At 42.1% G+C, this 24,070-nt stretch overlaps 2 protein-coding genes across 4 annotated transcripts in view; one reads left to right on the forward strand and one right to left on the reverse strand.

Annotated features, from left to right (window-relative positions):
* NRG4 (neuregulin 4) overlaps positions 1-24,070 on the reverse strand; it is a 67,066-nt gene that overhangs the window by 18,328 nt on the left and 24,668 nt on the right. Inside the window, exon 5 of one of the 2 annotated variants that reach the window (XM_075857635.1) lies at positions 7,883-7,963. In XM_075857635.1, coding sequence (XP_075713750.1) covers positions 7,900-7,963 — 64 coding nt within the window. In that variant the 3' untranslated portion in view covers positions 7,883-7,899. Of the gene's footprint in view, positions 1-7,882; positions 7,964-24,070 lie in introns of those variants that run through there. The other variant, XM_075857637.1, reaches the window with a different exon arrangement.
* On the forward strand, positions 1,183-21,702 carry FBXO22 (F-box protein 22). Of its 2 annotated transcripts, none has more exons than XM_075857631.1 (7): positions 1,183-1,409; positions 2,013-2,151; positions 3,910-3,997; positions 5,186-5,281; positions 9,642-9,806; positions 16,113-16,278; positions 19,873-21,702. In XM_075857631.1, exons 1-7 carry the CDS (start codon positions 1,243-1,245, stop codon positions 20,282-20,284), a joined length of 1,233 nt encoding a protein of 410 aa, XP_075713746.1. In that variant the 5' UTR covers positions 1,183-1,242; the 3' UTR covers positions 20,285-21,702. The 2 variants fall into 2 exon arrangements, with proteins under 2 accessions (XP_075713746.1, XP_075713747.1); XM_075857632.1 differs by having other exon boundaries at positions 1,321-1,409; positions 2,022-2,151.

Here is a 24,070-nt window from a genome sequence, read left to right on the forward strand (position 1 = left end):
ATTCACTGTCGAGGGTGCTGAAAGAGTTACTGCCGATCAGTTAGCTCTTTCAGCACCTTGGACAGTGACGGGCGTCGACTACCTCATCTCTATGATGGCGGCTGCGTGAAAATCACGCAGCCGCGCATCATACACGGATGACACACGGAGCTGTCAAATGCCTTTTGCGCGCGCAAAACGCAGCGTTTTTTGCGCGCGCAAAACGCAGCGTTTTTTGCGCGCGCAAAACGCACACGCTCGTGTAAATCCGGCCTAAATCACACTTTTGGTTGCCTACTTTGATGCCTATTTTTGTGCCAATTATTCCTGTTTTCTGGATTCTTTTAACTTTATTCTCCTCGGGGCACTTGGGTTGTTGTAATTCATTAATAAAATAAGTTCCTCACAGTTATTGAACCAGTAAAAAAAATACTTTCGCCTTGAATAAGAAGCTGGACGAATATGAAACCAACTTATGCATCGTTATTTGTCCGGTGTCAGATATGTAGAGTGAGGGTATGTTCACACGGCCTAATTTCAGAAGTTTTTCGGGGCCATAAACGCCCCAAAAAACGGCTAAAAATGCGGTGTCTAAATGCCTCCAAACATCTGCGCATTCATTTCAATGGGAAAAACGGCGTTCCGTTCCCACAGGGTGTTTTTTTTTTATATGTGGCCATTTTTAAAAACGCCCGCGTAAAAAAAGTCTTGTAAAAAGAAGTGCATATCACTTTTTGAGCTGTTTTTCATTGGGTCAATAGAAAAGCAGAATCAAAAACGGCCGTAAAAAACGGCTGAATATCTGGAGCTCGATATTTTCAGCCGTTTTTTTCTTAAGCGTGTGAACATGCCCTAACATGTGGAATGTGCTGATTTTCTCCATATAATGTTTCAAGACTAAAAATGTTTTTGTTTCCAGTTAGTATCGAAACAAATCATAAAAATACCACATTTGTTTCAGTAGACTGACTAATATAAATACACATTTTATTTTAGACAGAGGTGTTACAAATGATTGAACGTGCAGAATCAACAAGGTCTGGTGACGGAGGCGTTAACCGGGTATACAGCAACTGCAATATGACATTCTAATCAGCGACAGTCGCAGCTCGGAGACCGCGGACACACGGCTACACGGCTTTCCCACATCAAAAATGGCGGACGACCGGCTGTCCCGTTGCTAGTCACGTCGGGGATAGCAGCGTTGAGACTCTGTGACGCCGAGCTACTTCCGGCGGAAGCTGGAGGTGTTGTTCTGTGACAATGTCTGCAATGGAAATGGATCCGTATGTGGAAGTGTTGGAGAACAACGGGCCCAAAACACAGAGCAGCCCGGAGAGCCAGGACCACTACGTGCTCAGCGCCCTGGCTGAAGTGGTGGAGAGAGTGATGAGCTTTCTACCCAGCAAAGCTCTGCTGCGGGCAGCCTGGTGTGTCCGGATACTCTGCTTACTGTACTGCAATCCTTCTATAGAGCCCAGCATGCACGCTAGCAGTTCTGGTTCCCAGATCCAGACAGTCTATGGGCCTCATGTATAATATCTAGTGCACATTACCTGCTGACCTCTGATTGGTGCTCTAGGACTTTGCACTAGTTATTTACATGGTTCTATGGTGTAGCAGAGCTGAGTTTGTCATTTAAATGATTACTGTGCAAGATAAGTTTGCTAAACAGATACCATGTTGTGGTATGACCGCACCGTGTGACAAATCATACACTGAGCTCTGCTACATCTGTATACTGTATCCCTTACTGTCTATCATGTGAGATGCAGTATAATCTCTTCTGGGAGCCTCCCTATAATCTATTAGGGCACAATCGTGTCTGTATAGTATTACTGCAGGTTATTACGTATGTTTTGTATTGGTTGTGAGAAGTGGCTGCACAGAACTTACCTGCTTTTACGGAATAGCTCTGTAGAATGACACCTATATGGCATGATGTATATAGGGACCAGGGCTGCTGCCAAGGGCATTTAGGAAATCTGTTATTGATTACACTTTTTGTAAACTTTTTTTTAAAATTATTTTAGTGTTTGTAGATTATGGAGGGATTGTGCTTGGCGTAAACTGAAGGCGAGGCAGATGGTGGCATGGTTATCCTCTGTGGGGGCAGGAGAACTGGATTTGGGCGCCCACTCTCTGGTCCAAGTTGTTAAAGAAGAATTAGAGGTAAGAGAAAATCTTTTAAAATGTTATTTGTAGGAATTAATTCTCTTTTTCTACACTTCACCGGTAACATTAAATGAATAAGCTTCTTTATAATGATTTAATGTTGTAAGTTTATTTCAATAACCTCAGGGATGGTATGAATAGTTTAGAGAGCACACCACATGCTTAACCCCTTTTTACACCTTGATATAATGGTACATCAAGTGCCTGAAGTAGTGTAATACATGGGAAAACTCCAATCCCAGCTGTTAACCTCTTCAGTGTTGCAATAATTTATGATCACGGTCCTTGCACTGGTGACATCACGTTGCAGGGAGCCCAGGACCTGTCTCTTGTAAAGTTCCATTTTGCCAATCTATGTTGGCCATAGGCTATGGTTGGATCATAATTGAAAGTAGCATCATACATGAAAGGCCACTCACATTCTGCTTTGGGAAGGAGTCTGCACTTCTGAGAGCAACCTGTCTGATCTGTTGCTGAGGAGTTTCAGCAGCTTGAGCAGCAGTATGACTCATTTGATCTGCTTGCAGTCAGGCAAGAGTTTGCTGAGGAGTCTCTGCAGCCCGTGATGCAGCTTACCTCTTGGCCGTTGGAGACTTCCTTCTCTTTGGCGGCATTTTGCAAATTAAAGTTAAAAGTTAGTTGAGTTTAGGTTTGCTAAGTTTAGCTCCTTAAGGTTTAGTTGCTGGCTTAGAAGCCAAGCGCAATGCACTTTAGAAATGTGAAATCAAAATGTCACGGCCATAGTTGCTTTAAGCCTCTGCAGGACTTGGTTTGGTTTTCAAGACTTTTTTAGTGGGTCCAAAGGATCCCACTGAAGTCAGGAAGATCAACTGGGAGTTGCCGTTTAATATTTAATATGGGCCCAAAAAGCATAAGATGCAATGGGGAATGATTTATCTAAACTGGTGAAAAATGAGGCAGTTGTCCATAGCATCCAATCAGATTCCAGCTCTCATCTTTCCAAGGCCCCTTAGAAAATGAAAGTAGTAATCTGATTGGTTGCTATCGGCAACTTCCCCACCGTACCTTCCTTTTTAGTATTATCTAGTAAAGTGCACTACCTGCTACTGCCAGATAAAAAAACACATCTATACTATAAAAGCGAATGTCTTCATTCGCTTTTAGAGTATTTGATCATGATCCTGTGATAATGGCTGATCACATCAAAGAAAAACGGTAAGGTCAGGACCTTTACGAAAACCTTCACGGACTACCTATGTGCCAAATTTGGGGTCAAATGGTTGAGGCGTTTGGATGCCTATAGAGGACAAACAAACAAACAGACATTGGCTGTTCTAGTATAGATGTCTTAAGATAGATAAGATGTACGCCAGCTCAGACCTGGCATAGAGTTTGTGACAGTTCCAGCTAACAGTGCTAACGACAATTATCCCTACACATTTTATAGAGTATGTCACTCAGCTTATTGCCAGCATTTACATATTTGTACCAGTAAAATGTATAGATACCGGAGCCCCATTACGTGTTGAAATCCAGTCCTAGATGGGGTCTGTAGTAGTTTCTATGAGCTGTGGTTCTTCAGAGGGACTGATTCGCATCATATAGTAGATTACAAATGCCCTTCACTCGTTTCTATAAATCCGGTAACATTTATACAGCCTATAAAAGCCCTTGGGATGTACATTTAATATGGGAAGAAGTGTTTGAAATATATGTATATGGCTCACATGGACGATACCTGCAGTCAGCCTATGGAAGACCAGCACTGATAGCGGAATCTGCTCTCTCCCACAGAAAGTCTACATAATACCAGAGATGTTCCTGTACTTCACGGACTCTGAGTCACTTAATGATCATGGAGCCCACTGTGGTCCAAAGAAAGGTAAGGCAGCCATCTGGAAAGTCTTATTTCTTGGGTTTTACCAGTCTGTGATTGTAGATCACTGATACAAGTAGCAAGTCACTGTTTGGGGGGGATGTGGTTTATATGAACTGTTTATTATGTTACATATCTATAAAGAAAGTTGGGCCAGTAAACACATGTAGTAACCTACACTGTATTGTGTGATTAAATCCTAGATAGAATGTAGAATTATCAAAAATAACTCTGGGACAAACCGCAGTACCAGGCACACTCGCTCACACATACAAGCTATAGTGCCTATGTAAACTAGAAGGTAGGGGCAGCACTTGCACTGTGGCCCCTTCATTGTGCTGATAGCATGGGGTCCCACCAATCTAACATTAATGGTCTATCTTAAGGATAGACCATCAATGTTTTACTCCCAGAGAACATAGAGGTTCTGTATAAAAGCCCATTTAGTCTACATGTGAAGTGTTTTAATAGTTAACCCCTCAATGTTTGAGTTTACAGGCCTGCAGTTGTACTACTCCTGTGCGCTTTGTTCAGCCTTTTCATAGTTTGGATGCAAATTGCTGATACCATGAAAGCACGCTCATCCTCCATTTATCAGCTATCAAATGCTTAAAGGGGTTTTCCCATAAACATAACTTATCACCTATACACCGGATAGGTGAAAAATGTCTGATTGGTGGGGGCCCGACTGCTGGGACTCCCACTGATCCCGAGAATGAGCGTCCCCAGTCTCCTATGTCAATGGAACGGTGCTTTGCAAACTCCATTCACTTTCATTGGGACTGCCGAGTGCAATCAGACATTTATCACCTATTCTGTGTGATCTTTATGGCAAAACCCCCTTTGTGGCAGAATCACATCTTTTCCGCTGCAAAAAAACGCATCATCTGCTTTTTGTTGCGGGGTTTGACCTCCCCATTGAATGGGGAAACCCCCATCAGAAAAGCAGCGATTCCGCAACCTAAATGTTTTTTACGCAGCGTATGGATGAGATTTTTTTTTACTTTACGTGTGAACCCCGCCTAGGGCAAACCGCCATCCATGAAAGGAACGTCACTCAGAACGAAGTGGCTGTAATAAAGTGCTAAATACTGTTCTGTTTTGTTCACCGTATTATGGGCTGAAATGTAAACGCTCATGTGCATGAGGTCTTACTAACTCTTTCTGTCAATGATGTGGGTTCTTCTTTTGTAGCAAAAAAGAAACATGGTTCAGAAACGGCAGCTTCCATGGAGAAACTTCTGCCAAAGGACTGTGAAATTCTGGGACTTGCTACACCGGGAATTGTGGGTAATATATCATGTTCTGTATAGCAGAGCTGCAAGGAGTATACTTCCTATTTACATCCTATTTCCTTTTAGGGGTTGTTGAATTCAGGTGATTTGTACTGTAGGGTTTATTATATATTCTAATGTTCTATATAAATAGATTACATATATGTAAGTTGCACTAGTAGAGTTGTTTTGCTGGAATTGCCCAGCAAGTTCTCCTAACCAGTGACAATATGCCTACTTGCAATGCTATTAGCTAACATTCCACACATCAAGTTATTGAAGAAGCAGGTTTATCAAGTGCTCTGAGGATTATGGGTTTCTGGTTCTACTGGATCCAATATACAGTTTTACGAATTTAAATAGTTAAAGAGATTTTTTTTCTATTTGGAATGTATTTTGTTGGGGGTTTGGGAAGAATACCCGGTGTTAATAGTACTCGGTAGATTGTCCTGGGTAGATTTATTGGTTATGTCATTACTTAAAGGGGTTTGTTTGGCCTTTTAACCCCTTTCCCGACATTTGACGTATTTGTACTTCACAGTCCGGGGGGGGGGGGGGGTATTGATCAAGCTCACAGGCGCGGCCCACTCCATATGCCACAGATTTCAGCTGCATGTTACAGCTGTCATCTTGCACCAGTGGACTGGATCGGAGATATCTCAGATTCCGTTCATTTAACCGCTTAGAGGCTGCTGTCAATAGCCCCCCTCTGTCGCTCCACCGGACCCTCCAGGGTACCGATGGTTGTCATGGCAGCCTGGGGGCCTAAGGAAGGCACCCAGAACTGCCATCTTCGTTCCAGAGGCAGGGCTTAACAGGACGACACCTAAAGCAAAATACACTGCAATTCCTAAGTATTAAAAAATCACAGGAAGAGGACTGGAGTTTGTAATAAAATATAACTTTTACTGAAGTATAGTATAAAATGAATATAACAAAAATATATGCATAAAGAAGAAAAAATGGACATACTATAATGATATCCTCAATGATGAGAAAGACAGGGTTAAATAAATCTGAATAATATCAATATAACCCTCATATGAAGAAAAAAGCCACAATTATGCAACATGTGTAAAACATTGATAGATAGTAATTTGAAAGTTAGTATTCCAAAGTATCAATTCTCATGAATTTCCCACATATATAATGGACTTGTAGTAGCTATGGGGTTTGTTGTATATACCTCCCTACCCGTTCCTGTTGTGGATGTCTCTGTCGAGTGGCTCCCAGTTTGAGTTCTTGCAATGGCAAGATAAGGCAGAGCAATGACTGTTCAGCAGCATCCCTTCCGCTCCATGCGCTCGTATCGAGCATCTGAGGTTGTCATCCTTGAGAGACCACAATATGAACGGGTAGGGGGGTATATACAACAAACCCCATAGCTACTACAAATCCTTTTATATATGTGGGAAATTCATGAGAATCGATACTTTGAAATACTAACTTTCAAATCACTATGTTTTACACATGTTGCATAATTGTGGCTTTTTTCTTCATATAATATGAGGGTTATATTGATATTATTCATATTTATTTACCCCTGTTTTTTCTCATTGAGGATGTCATTAAAGTATGTAATTTTTTTCTTCTTTATGCATGTATTTTTTTATATTCATTTTATACTATACTTCAGTAAACGTTATATTTTATTACAAACTCCAGTCTCTTCCAGTGATTTTTTTTCTGACTTCCTGTGGAGTATACATATTGCTATATATCCTATTCCCGTGGTGAGGTGTTTTTTTTTCAACCATTTCTTAAATTCCTAAGTATTGCCGTGTATTGTACCAGCTGTCTAACATTCGCATGTTCAAGTAGTAGGACTAAATGTAAATGTATAGTTAGAGGTTTTAGTAAAATAGGAAAAAAAACAAAAAACTCCATTTTCACATTTTTCCCAAAAGTTATATAAAAAAATAAACAAACCTATTTGGTACCACGCGTCCGTACGTTATACCAAATATAACATTATTTAACCCGCAGGGTGAACGGCGTAAGAAAAAAATAAAAGTCAGAATTGCTGTATTTTGGTCACCTTACTTCCTCCAATAAATGAAATAGAAGAGTGATCAAAAAGTTGCATGTACCCAAAAATAGTACAATAAAAACTATAGCTCACCCTGCAAAAAACGTTCTCCATCTAGTGAAAAATAAAAAAAAGTTCTGGGTCTCAGAATATGGCGACACAAAGATATTATTATTTTTTTTTGTTTTACTAATTGTTTGTATATTATAAAAGACGAAAAAAAAAAAAAAACAAGAATAAATTTGGTATTGCCAGAATTGACCGGCAGAATGAATCTAATTTGGCTTTTTTACCACTTGGTGAACATCATAAAAACAAAACCCACAATACAAAGGAGGAATTGGTGCTTTTTTTTCCATTCCACCCCATTAAATCATTTGTAAACATTTCCCAGTACATTATATGGTACAATTATTGGTGCCATTAAAAACGACAACTTGTCCCACAAAAATCAAGCCTTTATACGGCTATGACGATGGAATTTTTTTTATGGCTCTTATAAGTCAGGAAAAAACAAAAATGAAATATAGCTGCATTGGGAAGTGGTTAAACATGAGCGCAACCTAATAGACTCTTCAATAGACTCACTTGCTGTAATCTTCCTTTCACCGGCGGCTGGTCTCCATCACTTCCAGGTGCTTCCTCGGCAACACATGACATGGCCACTCCCTGCAAAAGGATTTTAAAAGTAAAAAAAAAAACCTTTAGGCTTTATTCAGACGAACGTAAAATACGCGCGTGCAACGCGCGTGATTTTCACGCGCGTTGCCCGGACCTATATTAGTCTATGGGGCCGTGCAGACATGTGCGTGGTTTTTGCGCAGCGTTGCTCCGTTGCCAAAAAGGCACGACATGTCTGTTGATTCAGCGTTTTCAACGCATCACGCACCCATTGAAGTCAATGGGTGCGTGAAAACAACGCAGGGCACATGGAAGCACCTCCGTACGCACAGCGTTTTTCACGCAACACTTGTTAAGTCTATGTAAATGAGTTGAGCAGACTAGACAAAACAACTACAAACCAGGAAGTGGCTTTTCACTTTCTGAGCACATGCGCACAGTTTAAACTGACATCTGCAGCAATAGTAGTTTTTTTTACCTGTAAAACCACCCAAAAACAACAAACACGGGCCAAAGTGTGAGGTAACGTGAAATCTTGATGCGCACATGTGCTCACAGCAAGCAGGTGTTGGAGAAGGTGTCTTTTTGTAGGCTGCCCTCTCCATTACTCCACCCTCCGTTGTTTTGACGCGCGTAAAAAACGCATGCCATACGCGCGTTAAATACGCTATCACGCTGCCCAAACGGATGCCACACGCAACTCCAATGCAACCGAAACGGCGCGTTTTTCACGCGCGCAAAAACGCAACGTTCGTGTGAATCCAGCCTTAAAGAGACTCTGTCACCACATTATAAGTGGCCTGTCTCCTATATAAGGAGATGGGCGCTGTAATGTAGGTGACAGTAATGCTTTTTATTTTAAAAAAAAGATCTTTTTTCACAACGTTAGGAGCGATTTTGGTTTATGCTAATGAGCTTTCTTAATGCCCAAGTGGGCGTACTTTTACTTTCGATCAAGTGGGCGTTGTACAGAGGAGTGCATGACGCTGACCAATCAGCATCATGCACTCCTCTCCATTCATTTACACTGCACTAGCGATATAGTTATATCACTATGTGCAGCCTCATACACAAGCCCTAACATTACTACAGTGTCCTGATAATGAATACACATGAAATCCAGCCTGGACGTCGTGTGTACTCAGAATCCTTACACTTCTGACTCTTTTTTTGTGAGATTCCGGCAAGTGAAACCAAATCTCGTTTAGCTCCGTGATCTCGCGAGATTTCGTATCCGTTGCTGGAATCTCACAAAAAAGAGTCAGAAGTGTCAGGACGTCCAGGCTGGATTTCATGTGTATTCATTATCAGGACACTGTAGTAATGTTAGGGCTTGTGTATGAGGCTGCACATAGTGATATATCTATATCGCTAGTGCAGTGTAAATGAATGGAGAGGAGTGCATGATGCCGATTGGTCAGCGTCATGCACTCCTCTGTACAACGCCCACTTGGTCGAAAGTAAAAGTACGCCCAGTTGGGCATTAAGAAAGCTCATTGGCATAAACCAAAATCGCTCCTAACGTTGTGAAAAAAAGATCGTTTTTTTAAAATAAAAAGCATTACTGTCACCTACATTACAGCGCCCATCTCCTTATATAGGAGACAGGGTACTTATAATGTGGTGACAGAGACTCTTTAAAGCCTTTTTAAGTAAATTCTCACCAACTGCATCATTGCGTATGGTATTTACACTTTGCTAACATATGTATATTGACTTGTTTTAGTAACTCCTGGGGGGTCAGCAAGTAATCCACCCATAGAATTGGAAGACGGAGAGTCTGGCTTTGCACTTCTCTTTCCAAAAATGAATGGGATCAAAATCCAAAAGTTTCACTTCTTCAAAGACTCCAAGAATAAAGTATTTGATGAGATCAAACTTGAAGAGGCTGGTAAGTTCCACTATGAATACACAGGTAAAACACCAACATATATGAGACTTTAAATTGTTCTTTAACCCTTTCAGGACCAAGTGTCATCGATGCCTCAATGACCAGCCCCATTTTTTCAAATCTGACGTGTCATTTTATGTGGTAATAACTCTGGAATGCTTTTGCCTATCCAAGCGATTCAGAGATTTTCTCGTGTCATATTGTACTTTATGTTAGTGGAAAAATTTGGTCAAATTCATAGCTTATTTGTGAAAAACACCAAAATGTAATGAAAATGTGCAAAAATTATAATTTTTCTAATTTTACATGTAATCTTGTAAAACAGATAGTAATACCACACAAAATTGTTAACATCCCCCATATGTCTACTTTATATTTGCATTGTTTTTGAACATTCTTTTATTTTTCTAGGATGTTACAAGGCTTAGAATTTTAGCAGTAATTTCTCACATTTTCAAGAAAATTTCAAAAGGCTATTTTGTCAAGGACCAGTTCATTTCTAAAGTGTCTTTGAGGGCATTATGTACTAGATAGACCCAATAAATCACCCCATTTTAAAAACTGCACCCCATTCAGAAAGTTTCACAGGAATTAAAGCAAAGTAGAGGTGAAATTTACAAATTTCATTTTTTTTGCCGAAATTCATTTGTAATACAGTTTTTTTCTGTAACACAGAAGGTTTTACTAGAGAAATACAACTCAATATTTATTGCCCAGATTCTGCAGTTTTTAGAAATATTCCACATGTGGCCCTAGTGTGCTAATGGACTAAAACACCGGACTCAGAGGCAAAGGAGCAGCTAGTGGATTTTGGGGTCTCCTTTTTTTAGAATATATTTTAGGCACCATGTCCGGTTTGAAGAGGTCTTGTGGTGCCAAAACAGTGAAATCTGCCCAAAAGTGTTTTTGGAAACTACACACCTCAAGGAATTTATCTAGGGGTACAGTTAGCATCTTGACCCGACAGGGCTTTTGCTATATTTATTGGAATATGTCTGTGAAAATGAAAATCTACTTTTTTTTTTCTGAAAAAATATAAAAAAAATGTTCTTTTCACAAGGAATAAAGAATAAAAAGCACCCCAAAACTTGTAAAGCTATTTCTCACGATTATGGCAATACCCCATATGTGGTAATAAACTGCTGTTTGGACCCACGGCAGAGCTCAGAAGGGAAGGAGCGCCATTTGGCTTTTGGAGCGCAGATTTTGCTTTGTAATTGTTCTGTTTGAGGTTTTGCTGGTATTTGAATTTATAATGTGGTGACATATGTAAGCTGGGCAGAGTACATCAGGAGTATAATAAGAGGGTATAATAATGGGGTAAATAAATAATTCATAGATGTGTGGCCGGTGTCGCACTGATAAATGGTCCCAAATCTTATCCGCTTTTGGGCACTCTGCACAATTTCTGTCGCTATTTTCTGAGTGCCAGAACTTTTTTTTTAATTTTTTTTTCTGCACCGGAGTTGTGCGAGGGCTTATTTGTAACGTTACAATCTGTAGTTTTCGTTGGTACCATTTTAGTGTACATGTGATTTTTTTTTTTGATTTTTTTTATCACTTTTTATTCGATTTTCTTTTTGGCACGCAATCACTATAAATTACTAATTAATTAAAATTATAAATTACTGCATTTTACTTTATTCTGCGGGTCGATACGATTACGGCGATACCATATGTATATAGTTTTTTTATGTTCTGTGGCGTTTGCGCAATAAAATCACTTTTCTATAAAATTATTTATTTTTTGTGTCACCATATTCTGAGAGCCATCATTTTTTTATTTTTCAGTCAAAAAAAGCTGTGTAAGGGCTTGTTTTTTGCGGGACGGGTTGTAGTTTTTATTGGTATTATTTTGGGGTACATGCAAATTTTTGATCACTTTTTATTCTATATTTTGGGAGGGGTGATGACCAAAAAAATAGTGATGCTAGTATTGTTTTTTAATTACTTTTTGCGGTGTTCACCGTGCGGGAAAAATAATATTATAGTTTTATAGTTTGGGTCGTTACAAACGCGGTGATACCAAATATGTGTACTTTTTTAACGGTTTATTTTTTTTCCCATAATAAAAGACATGTTTTACTTGAAGACCTGCAGCACTGATCGCTGCTATAATACATTACACTACCTAGGTAGTGTAATGTATTATAAACTGTCAGTGTGACCTTGACAGTCACACTGACAGGAAGCCTATGAGGACCAGCTGTGTATATACAGATTGTCGGCATGAAAGGGTTAAAGAAGTTGTCAAATCCAGAAGCTGGAACCATAACTTCTCTCTTTGTATACACTAACTTTAGGGCCTGTTCAGATGAGTGTTGTTCACATCCGTGTGCCATACGAGTGTATTGGTCAATGTGCCAATTCACAAGTCTGATTTTCCACACGAACTGTTGGTCCGTGCAGGGAAAATCGCAACATTCACTACTTTGGTCCAATTCTCGCACTAGACTCGCCCATTCAAGTCAAAGGGGCAGTGAAAAAAACCTGACCGCACAAAGATGCCACCCCGAGTGCAGCTAGTTTTTCACTGATGCGTTGCTAGCAGATCTAGGAGAAAAAAAAGTAACCTTTCTTCACTGACGTGAAAAACGAATCACTGATGCTACACTGACCATAACAACGGACACCCGGAATGCACTCTGACACGATACTGGATTAACTTTGATGTAAAATCGTCCGTTTTTTCTTAGAGACACTGACGAATTTTACAACCCTACCATTAACTACAATAGGCGAGGCAGATCCGCAAGTACGGACCAGAATAGGACCGGCCCTGAGTTTTGCTGGCAAACGGATCCTTAAAAAAACAAACTGATGTGTGCATGGCCCCATAGAAATCAATGGGTCAGTGTACGGTCCGTTAAAAAAAACGGGAAAAGCATACTAAAGAAATTAACTGATGTGTGCATGACTCCTTAAAGGCTATGTAAACTTTTAAAGACTTTTTTATTTTATTTTACTAAAACAGTGTATTTTAGTATTTAATGCAACATTGGTTTTTATTAAAAACAATGTTTTACTTTTTCAGATACAGCTTCTATGTATCCTGCATACAAAAGTAGCTGTATCTTGCGCTGAAACTGGAATCCGTCAGGTCAGCGGGTCACGCAGAATCCACCTGTTATTGATCATATTTAAGTTATGACAGATATGTTGCATTACACACTAAAATACAGTTTTTTTTAGTCCTCAAAGGCTTACATAGCTTTTCCCATCAGAGACATTTATGACATATCCACAGGATATGTCATAAATGTCAGATAGATGCGGGTCCCGCCTCTAGGACCCACATCTATCTCTAGGACGCGGCCCCCTAACCCCCGTTCTACTGCTCTGTGTTGTGGCAGATACGTGTGATTCCCGACCATGTATTACAGAAATAGCGTAGCTCGCATGCTTCCATAACTGCCATTCAGTTCTATGGCATGTAATAAATGTGATGAATAGAAAAAAAACGTATAAAAAAAACGCGGGTGACCTTTTTAAAAAAAAAAAAAAATGACACAAAAAAACTGAAGGAAGCTTTAAAGCTGTTTATATAGAAATCAGGAAGACAGAATATTCTTTAAAAACTCCTAACGAGCACCGTAAAAACACTTCCGGGCGTTCATTAGGCCGTATGGGCGGGATGTTTGTAAAGCGGAGGGTGCAATTTGTGTAGGTTGTTATGACTATAATTCTTGTCCTGTTACAGGTCACAATAAATGCTGCGGATGTGGTGATATTAGTATCTGAGCTATAGACATATATTACTTCACTTTATCATTTTTCAGTGCTGTCCCATTGATTATTGCTAAGTTGTAAAAAAAAAAAAACACGGTTGGCAGCCTTGTTACTAAAAGGCACATTAACGCCTCCTTCACACACTGGTTTTTTTCCAGCATTATTAAACATAAGAAATAAGAATTTCAGGTTTTTGACTGACCCCAAAAACGCCACAAACCAAAACGCTGTGTGTCAGATTTTCTCATACAGTCATAGAGTTAAAATAACGTCTGGCGGCAGCATTTTGGGAGGGGAAAAAAACGCAAGTTAATGCTGTTTGTGAATCCAACCTAAGGTTGGGTTCACACGACCACATTAACGTCCGTAATGGACGGACGTATTTCGGCCGGAAGTCCAGGACCGAAGTCAGTGCAGGCAGCCGGGCTCCTAGCATCATAGTTATGTACGACGCTAGGAGTCCCTGCCTCTCTGCAGGACAACTGTCCCGTACTGTAATCATGTTTTCAGTACGGGACAGTAGTTCCACGGAGAGGCAGGGACTCCTAGCGTCGTACATAAGTATGATGCTAGGAGCCCGGCTCCCTGCACTGAGTTCGGCCCGGGACTTCCGGCCGAAATACGTCCGTCCATTACGGACGTTAATGTGGTCGTGTGAACCCAGCCTAAAGCAGATTTATCAATGCAGTTTCTCTAGTTATATTGTGTAATTACATTGAAGAAAATGGCATTGGACACATACACAATGGCTTCCATTTGCCAAGCAGTTGTCGCTTGGGGCCATGCGACAAAATGTGATTTTTCTCATCACTCATAGCAGGCGTAGGTTGATCTTCTGCCTTTTTGACAGGTGAAAAAAAAAAAAGGCGTGTGCCCTTCAATAAATTAGGCGCAGATCACTTCAACTACCTTTTTTACTTAGACTGGTGTAAATTGCCATTATTTATGAGGCATCCCTGCAACCATTCTCGCCAATGTCAGAAAAAGTGGACAGGGCTTATAATCTATGGTTTTCCGTAATTCTTCTGGCGTTGTATGGTCGTTGCTCTATAGTCGCAATCTGCATGCTTCATTAATTAAATATTACGCTGTTGAACCAGCCTACAAATCCATAACGAAATTTGTATGTGTTACATGTGGATTGCAGTGCAAATTTTGGTGCGGATACAGTCGCAGATTTCACTCATTGCATTTCAATAAATTAAATCCACTGAGTAAGGCCTCATGCACACGACCGTAAAAACTCCCGTTATTACGGGTCGTAATCACGACCCGTAATAACGGGCTCATAGACTTCTATTGGCGACGGGTGCCTTCCCGTTTTCTCACGGGAAGGTGCCCGTGCCGTTGAAAAAGATAGAACATGTCCTATTTCAGGCCGTAATAACGGCACGGACAGTCCATAGAAGTCTATGGAGCTCTCGTAATGATGGGTGGCTACATGTGTGCACCCGTCATTACGGCAGCGTTGCTAAGCGACGTCAGTAAATAGTCACTGTCCAGGGAGCTGAAAGAGTTAACTGATCGGCAGTAACTCTTTCAGCACCCTGGACAGTGACTACCGATCAGTATAAACCTGTAAAAAATAAAAGACGTTCATACTTAGCGACAACTTCCTGCTTCCTCCAGTCCGGTCTCCCGCCCGTTGCCTTGGTGACGCGTCCCTCTCGACATCCGGTCCGACGTCCTGGATGACGTTTCAGGCCATGTGACCGCTGCAGCCAATCACAGGTCAATCACAGGCTGCAGCGGTCACATGGACTGCCGCGTCATCCAGGAATGTCGGGCTGGATGTGAAGAGAGGGACGCGTCGCCAAGACAACGGCCGGGTAAGTATGAATTTCTTTAACTTTTATTACAGAAAAGGCTGTCCCTTCTCTCTATCCTGCACTGATAGAGAGAAGGGGCTGCCGATTAGTGCAGTGCTATTTTGCCGCCAAAACCGTGCTCGTAAATACGGGTGGAATACGTGTGACACCGGACCCATATTTACGGGCACGGGTTCGTAAATACTGGTGCAAAACGGGTGGAATACGTGTGACACCGGACCCGTATTTACGCCAGTATTTACGGGTGGGAAAAAATACGGTCGTGTGCATGAGGCCTTAATCTGCAGCATTTCCGCAAACGGGCATGCTGCGAATTCTGCAATACAATCTGCAGGATGTCTAGATCCTGCTGCTGCTTTTTTACACTGTAAGGCCTTGTTCACACAGTGCAGATTTTGCATGCATTTTTAAGCCAAAGCCAGAATTGTATATAAAATTTCTTCTGTTTAGGTTCATATATAATTTCTTATGTTTAGGTTCCATTCCTGGTTTGCCTTGAAAAATACATGCAAAATCTGCAGCAAATTTGCACTGTGTGAACAAGTCAATGGGGTTTGTTAAAACCCCTCTCGCTTACATCGTTCTTTGTTGCAGATTTTCGGTGCAGTTTCTGCAACTGCAAATCCGCAACAAATATGCAATGTGTAAACCGGGCCGTAGACTTTTAGACTGGGGTACCATGGAGCAACGCTCCAGTGTTTGTAAATCTCACGAACAAAGTGTTTTTCTAAAATGTTTTTATTTGCAGGCTTAAAAAATAACCCAGATCTGCGTGTGGTACTGATTTTTGGATATGACACTTGGAGGCATGGAGCGACACGTTTCCTACAGCAAGTCCTAAATTCTCTAAATGAGAAAAGTATTATCATTGCTGGTGGGCAAGTGGAATACCTTGCATCGTTCTCTTCCCAAGCGTATGTGTAATTTTCATTTATCTCCGTTTTATAGCTTCACCTTTGAATACCATGTAACATTTAGAGTAAATCTACATTATGAGTTGGTTTAACTTTGCAAATAAATTGTATTGCTTATTTTATACTGATCCTGAGTGTACTATTGACTAGAGCTGCATTCACAATACTGCAGACTTCACAGCTTAAATCTTTATTCATTCCATCCTGACTTAGCAACTGCACTGAATTTGCTCTGGTGGTTTGCATTTGGATAGTTTAGAAAACGACCTATTCCAATGTGTCTGTTGACTAGCTTAGTCTACAAAGTTTACTGTTTCCAATAGTATCAGATCTGGGAATTAAATTCTGGTTTCTATTCCAGGCTGTATAATGTTAGTAATGCATTGAATTTCTGAAGTTACTTAACTTTCTATGTAGGTTGTATCTAATCTATCTAAACCAGGGGTTCACAACCTTTTCAGGTCCGAGGGCCACATTATCAAATTGTGCCACTCCCAAGGGCCACTATAAAAGGTGTATTCTTATCTGAGACATCTATAGCATATAGAAAGCATACAGTTTGAATGTATAATAGGTGGGGGTTCCAGTTCTGCAACTCCCACCTATCGTGAGAACACGGATACAGCTGAACATTTCATAACTCCCATAAAACACAATGGAGAGAGCAGCATCCATGCGTGACTACCGCTCCACATTGTCGTCTCCTCTCTATTGCCAAACGGGATCAGGGGACCCACATTCTCCAGCTTCTCTCCAGAGATGGGATCCCTTCCTATCAGATATTTTTAAGTGCCTCAGATGACAATACCCCTTTGAAGAATTACTCTGGTTAAAACTGATGCACTATTATGCCTAGTGCAAGTCCTGACGGTGCTTCAAAGGAGCCAGCCAGCAAGTGCCCGCTGTTACTGCAAGCCACACAGTGCACTATTAGCACTTACCTGTCCCTGCTTACGCATTACGACCTTCGTCAGGCTGGTATATGTAAGCAGGACCGGCTCCAGGTTTACGTGGGTCCTTGGGTGACACAGACTTAGTAGGCCCCTTTGCGGGGGAACCCACGGCGGCAGTAAAATGTCAGAAAACATCACTTTGTGCCCCCATATAGACTTTAGGCCCCGTTTATGCTCCCATATAGAAGTTAGACCCTCAATTTGTACCCCCATAAATTTAGTGCCCTCTTTAGACAGTGCCACACAGCCCCTCCTCCCGGGTAGTGCCACACAGCCCCCCTCCTCTTAGGTAGTGCCACACAGCCCCCCTCCTCTGGGGTAGTGCCACACAGCCCCCCTCCTCTGGGGTAGTGCCACACAGCCCCCCTCCTCTGGGGTAGTGCCACACAGCCCCCCTCCTCTGGGGTAGTGCCACACAGCCCCCCTCCTCCCGGGTGGTGCCACACAGCCCCTTCCTCCCGGGTGGTGCCACACAGCCCCCCTCCTCCCGGGTGGTGCCACACAGCCCCCCTCGTCTGGGGTAGTGCCACACAGCCCCCCTCCTCTGGGGTAGTGCCACACAGCCCCCCTCCTCTGGGGTAGTGCCACACAGCCCCTTCCTCCCGGGTGGTGCCACACAGCCCCCCTCCTCCCGGGTGGTGCCACACAGCCCCCCTCCTCCCGGGTGGTGCCACACAGCCCCCCTCCTCCCGGGTGGTGCCACACAGCCCCCCTCCTCCCGGGTGGTGCCACACAGCCCCCCTCCTCCCGGGTGGTGCCACACAGCCCCCCTCCTCCCGGGTGGTGCCACACAGCCCCCCTCCTCCCGGGTAGAGCCACACAGCCCTCCCTCCCTGTAGGTAGCGCCTTTAGGGTTCCATCTAGGAGGAATCCCCAGCCAGAGCATTGCCGAAGCTCTGGCTGGGGATTCCGCTTCAGGAGAAGCCTCTGACGTCACTGTCCATATATGGATGGTGATGTCCGGAGCAGAGCTGAAGTCCCGGGCAGAGCGCTAGTAAAGGCTCTGCTCCGGCACTCCAGCTCTGGGGAAGCCCCTGACATCACTGTCCATATATGGCTAGTGATGTCAGGGGCAACCCCAGAGCCAAAGTCCCAGGCAAAGCGCTACTAGCACTCTACTTGGGCCACTGCTCTGCTACTGACATCTGTCCATATATGGACAGTGATGTCAGGGGCTTCCCCAGAGACGCAGCGTCCGCACCCGGCGGCCAAGTTGGCCCCCCCCAAGGGTAGTGGGTCCCGGCACTTGCCCGGGTTCGCTGGGTGCGGACTCCGGCCCTGTATGTGAGTATACCTTTTTACTTAGATAGGGAATATTGTGGTAGACTACGCTATTCCATGCAACAGAATCCCGTAAAAAACAGGTATACTGCACTGTATACTTCTTTTTTTAGCACGTCAGCCTATGTGTGACGTATACCACTGTACGGCATGCGTCTCGGTCATATGTCGAACATATACGTCATGGGATTTTTAATAGCTTGTCATTACGTATTTTTTTAAACGGATACCATTCTAGTCTATGGGTGACGGATATGTTAATAGTGGCATCCATCACTCAAAGACTATAATGGTATCTGTTTAACATATACGTCTTGAAAAGCTCCTGACCCCAGTTTATAACGTATCTGTTTAATGGATACCATTACAGTTTATGGAATAAATCACGGCCCATGTTTAACATCAGAAGCTGTTCCCTTCGTAGATGTCAAACATAGGCCATTTAACTTAAAGAGGCTCTGTCACCAGATTTTGCAACCCCTATCTGCTATTGCAGCAGATCGGCGCTGCAATGTAGATTACAGTAACGTTTTTATTTTTTAAAAACGAGCATTTTTGGCCAAGTTATGACCATTTTTGTATTTATGCAAATGAGGCTTGCAAAAGTACAACTGGGCGTGTTGAAAAGTAAAAGTACAACTGGGCGTGTATTATGTGCGTACATCGGGGCGTTTTTACTACTTTTACTAGCTGGGCGTTCTGACGAGAAGTATCACCCACTTCTCTTCAGAACGCCCAGCTTCTGGCAGTGCAGACAGCGTGTTCTCGAGAGATCACGCTGTGTCGTCACTCACAGGTCCTGCATCGTGTCGGACGAGCGAGGACACATCGGCGAGGACACAAGTCAATGTAGCTACTTACCTGCAAACGCCGATGCTGCTGCAGAATCAACTGTAGCCTCTGGTGCCGATGTGTCCTTGCTCGTCTGACACGATGCAGGACCTGGGGAAGTGACGTCACAGCGTGATCTGCCAGAATCTGGGCGTTCTGAAGAGAAGTGGATGATACTTCTCGTCAGAACGCCCAGCTAGTAAAATAAGTAAAAACGCCCCGATGTACGCACATAATACACGCCCAGTTGTACTTTTACTTTTCAACACGCCCAGTTGTACTTTTGCAAGCCTCATTTGCATAAATACAAAAATGGTCATAACTTGGCCAAAAATGCTCGTTTTTTAAAAATAAAAACGTTACTGTAATCTACATTGCAGCGCTGATCTGCTGCAATAGCAGATAGGGGTTGCAAAATCTGGTGACAGAGCCTCTTTAATATGTACTTGGCCTTAGCCTGGATCCCTGGATAATGAAAATACAGGCTCAGTAGTGTGGTTTTTGATCAATTCTTCTTTTTGCCTTGCAGAAAACCTCGAGGTATAGATTGCATTGGTGTCGTTGGACTGGCACTGAGTGGACCACAGATCCAGGGAGCCACGGTTCTTCTAGACAAGGATGTGTATGATGAGAAGACTGTAGACTCTGCCATGCAACGTCTAAAGGCGGCTAACATCCCAGAGCAGAATAGTGTGGGGCTCATGTTTGCATGTCTTGGCCGAGGAGAGCAGCACTACAAGAAGAAAAATGTTGAGGCTGACTCTTTTCGAAAACATTTTCCCAATGTGCCTTTGTTCGGCTTTTTTGGCAATGGGGAGATTGGTTGCGACCGGGTGGTTAGTGGCAATTTTACACTTCGAGAATGTAATGGTGAAAAGGACAATCTTTTACATGGCTACACCACAGTGATGACCATTATTCATTTTGGACACACCAAGTAATGCTTCCGACATCATGCTGAAATTTCAATACAATCCTGCTGGATACTTTAGACTAGTGATTTCTTGTCATACTAGGTAATACTGCCTGAAAATGGAAAATTGTTGCTTTGTAATAGGTCATCATTCCTCTCTTCTGTGGCTTTAATAAACATGCTGTTTTTTCTTATTTTATATAATAATGCTACCATCACTATTCAGGGTCCCAGAGTGTGAATGCCACCATAGAAGTATCCAAATGTTGTAATCTGAAGAGGAATATTGTTTATTATATGCCGTTCTATAGAAGAACAATAAGAAAAATGCAGCAAAAACATATTTTCTTCAAAGCAACGGTTAATGAAGCGCTTACTTGATTTGTTTAAATGATGATATGATGTGCACACGTGTTGTATTAGCCTTCTACTGGCAGTATTTTGGTGATGGTTCCTACGTGTGCTGAAATCCATGGGATGGAGCACATCCTTCGTTTCTTTAGCTATCGAGACTGTCGGTTGCAGGTACACACATGTTTGAGGAGATCTTCCAGGCTGTTGTGTTGCAGCATGTTGTGTTTGGCTCCTATCTCATTCCTGCTATTATTTTAATTCATTGTCGTTCCAGGGTACACCCCCTGGCACGTTGTGATCGTCTATTTATTCAGCGCATGTTGGAAAATTACAGAATAAGGCTGGTTTACTGTTAAGAGTGATGTTTTTATCATTTATTAGTCCACATAGTCTATTTTTCATTATTTTTAAAACGGTCTTTGGTTTTACACCACCTTTTTAATATGTGCAAACTTGTGGTATTGTGCTTTAGGGATTGTCACCTCTGTTTCATTGTATATTTGGGGCACAAACATGTGGTCAGGACAGAGGACAGTGCCCTACAGGGGTCATCATACTCGGAAGACTGACGCATGGCAAGGCCTGTGTACCAGACATCAAAGTATTGCAACTGTCTGTCTATTAAGTGGGTTTCCCACTTAAAACATTGATGCCATATTTCTAGGATATGCCATCAATGTCTGATCGGTGGTGGTCCGATAGTTGAGCCCCCCGCCGATGTCCAGAACAAAGTGGCAGCATTGCTAGGAAAGGGCCGTGCCCCTTCGGATCTGCTCTGTTTTTATTGTTGCTTTTATTTTTTATAGAGTCTGCATGTCCAGCCCATTATAGATAATGGCTGACCATGTGGCTTCCGAAAAAAGCCAACAAGAGCCAAAGGTGCGCGCCAATTTCCTATCGCTTGTCTTGGGTATCATAGGGAACACACAACCATCAGACTCCCACTGATCAGACATATATGGCTTTTGGAAAATGACTTTTACACAAGTTTACACACTGCCACATTCATAATTGCAACTTCTGGATCATCTTGAATATGTTTTTTGCTATTTTTTTTCTTACTACGTAAATAAACATACACATTTTGCTTAAGTATTCTTGGGATTATATAATTCACTGCAAATCTCTTAGGCCGATAGTGACAATTGCAGATTGATGTTAATAGATGTATGTAGCTAGCCATTATAACTGATACAAAGTGCACATTCTGCAGATTGAACCTTAGTCATGCTGCCAATGAATAAAAAAAAATAGGCATGTGCTCTTATATTAAGGATCTAATGAATATATTAGACTTTGATCTTATCTCTAGTTTGCAATTGTTCTGTCTTATGATTGTCTAAGTTTATATACTGTGTTCTTGACAAAATATTTACTTCAGTGTTTAGTGTGTTCATTGACGTATTTACGCCACTGCTCCAGCATCTAAAAGTGTAACTACCAAAATGAATTACACTCTGAAATAAACAGGTTAAGGGCTCGTTTACACGAGCGTGTTATACGTCCATGCAACGCGCGTGATTTTCACGTGTGTCGTACGGACCTATGTTAGTCTATGGGCCAGTTTAGACAGTCCGTGATTATTGCGCAGCGTGAGTCCGTTGCGTAAAACGACATGTCCTATATTTGTGCGTTCGCGCATCACGCACCCATTGAAGTCAATGGGTGCGTGAAAATCATGCATGCCATACGGAAGCACTTCCGTGGGACGTGCGTGATTCGCGCAACAGCTGTCAGACTATGAATGTAAACAGAAAAGCACCATGTCTACAAACATCCAAACGGAGTGTCATAAAGATGGCGGCTGCGCGAAAATCACGCAGCCGCGCATCATATGGGGATGTCACACGGAGCTGTTAAGTGCCTTTTGCGCACGCAAAACGCTGCGTTTTTTGCGTGCGCAAAACACACACGCTCGTGTTAATGAGCCCTAAGGGTGACACTTCCAGGTTTGCCAGAAATATCCCTTTAAGTTTAGGGTCAAGTATTAAAACATTTCACATTGTAGGTGCCAAATATCCTCATAATCCCTGAGTTTTCACACTACTTGCTCTTGTCTGATAATGAGTTAATTAGCAAATTTGCATTCACCTGTTTAAAAATGTTGCCGTGTATCCCCATAAAAACTGCTCTAAAATGCTAGCCACTAGGGGTCTCACTTCCTCCTAACTTGCGATCTTCTACGTGTTGTTAGGGAAAGTCTGTCCCTAGCAGCAGAGACGGACTGCAGGAAGTGGTCCCAAGTCTTCAGACAGCTTGTTCCTCTGCTCAACGCCAATCCATCTCTGCTGCATGTGGAAGTAAGTTTGCTGCCTCTCCTCCCCGCTATTATGCTTTCTGGCCATAACTTTCTCCCCCTCATGCATCCGTGGAAGTAAGGGAACGGAAGTACAGAACTGTGTAGTGCTGGCAGACTGCAAGCATAGGTACACCGCCCCAACTTCAGAGAGAGCAGCAAGTAGCTGTGCAGCAAGTAGCTGTGAAGCCAGAACAGGGCTCACAGCAAGAAAAATTTATATATGTCTGTGCTAAAACACAGTTCTACAGAGACAGAACCATTTCCAAAACAAGCCCATGAATTTATTTCAACTTTTCTTGAAAACTCTGGTACGCTTTTAAGTTCATTGAAGAAGCTAATGGAGAGAATGCAGAAACTACAATGCAACTCTAACTGTTAGATCACGAAACAGGTTACTGAATCTTCATCCAAACATGACATCTGGGACAGCACAAATTCAAATTTGCCGTAGGGACGCTGGCACTGAAGCTGCTTCTTTTGGTTGCTACATGTGTGACTTCAATATAAAATTATGTTGTAGATTTTTACATACCTATGAATGTTTGTTTTTTTACTTCATCTAAAATAAAAATGCTCATTGTCTAATTTTCTCTTAGTACCTTTCTATCCTTCAATGTCTGCTTCCAAAGTGTAGCAAATACGAACATTTACTTATTTGTACAGGTGGCATATACCAAACTGCCCTTTTTGGATTGTTTAGTATAATGACGTTTAAGATGGCAACGTCAAATATAATTTTGCTCAATGTATACCTGGTGAAAAATATTCTGGCATTGTACTGACTATTAGCATTTATTCTTAGAATATAATGCATAATAAACTCAGAACAAAATTTACATACTGTGTTATACTGTGTTAGTGGTGCAGGGCCTGAGGAGCGATTGTATGGCACAAGGATTTAAAGAATAGAGAAAAGAGGGTCATCAGGGTTATACACCACCCCTTTAACAGTGTATTAGTGTTCATTTAAAACTGTTACAAGAACAGTGGAGCTTTATTCTGTGGCAGAAAGTTCTGTCTTGATAGTAGGAAAGCTGTCCACCGTTCATTTCTGAGCGATGACAGACACTCCAACCCCTACACAGCTATCTTCAAGGGAATACAGCTCCTGATTTTCAGACGTTTTTTAAGCCACTCGCGTTTTTTCGTGGCGTTTTTGGA

Source organism: Rhinoderma darwinii, chromosome 3 (genome assembly GCF_050947455.1).
Source record: "Rhinoderma darwinii isolate aRhiDar2 chromosome 3, aRhiDar2.hap1, whole genome shotgun sequence".
NCBI classification, from domain to species: Eukaryota; Metazoa; Chordata; class Amphibia; order Anura; family Rhinodermatidae; genus Rhinoderma; species Rhinoderma darwinii.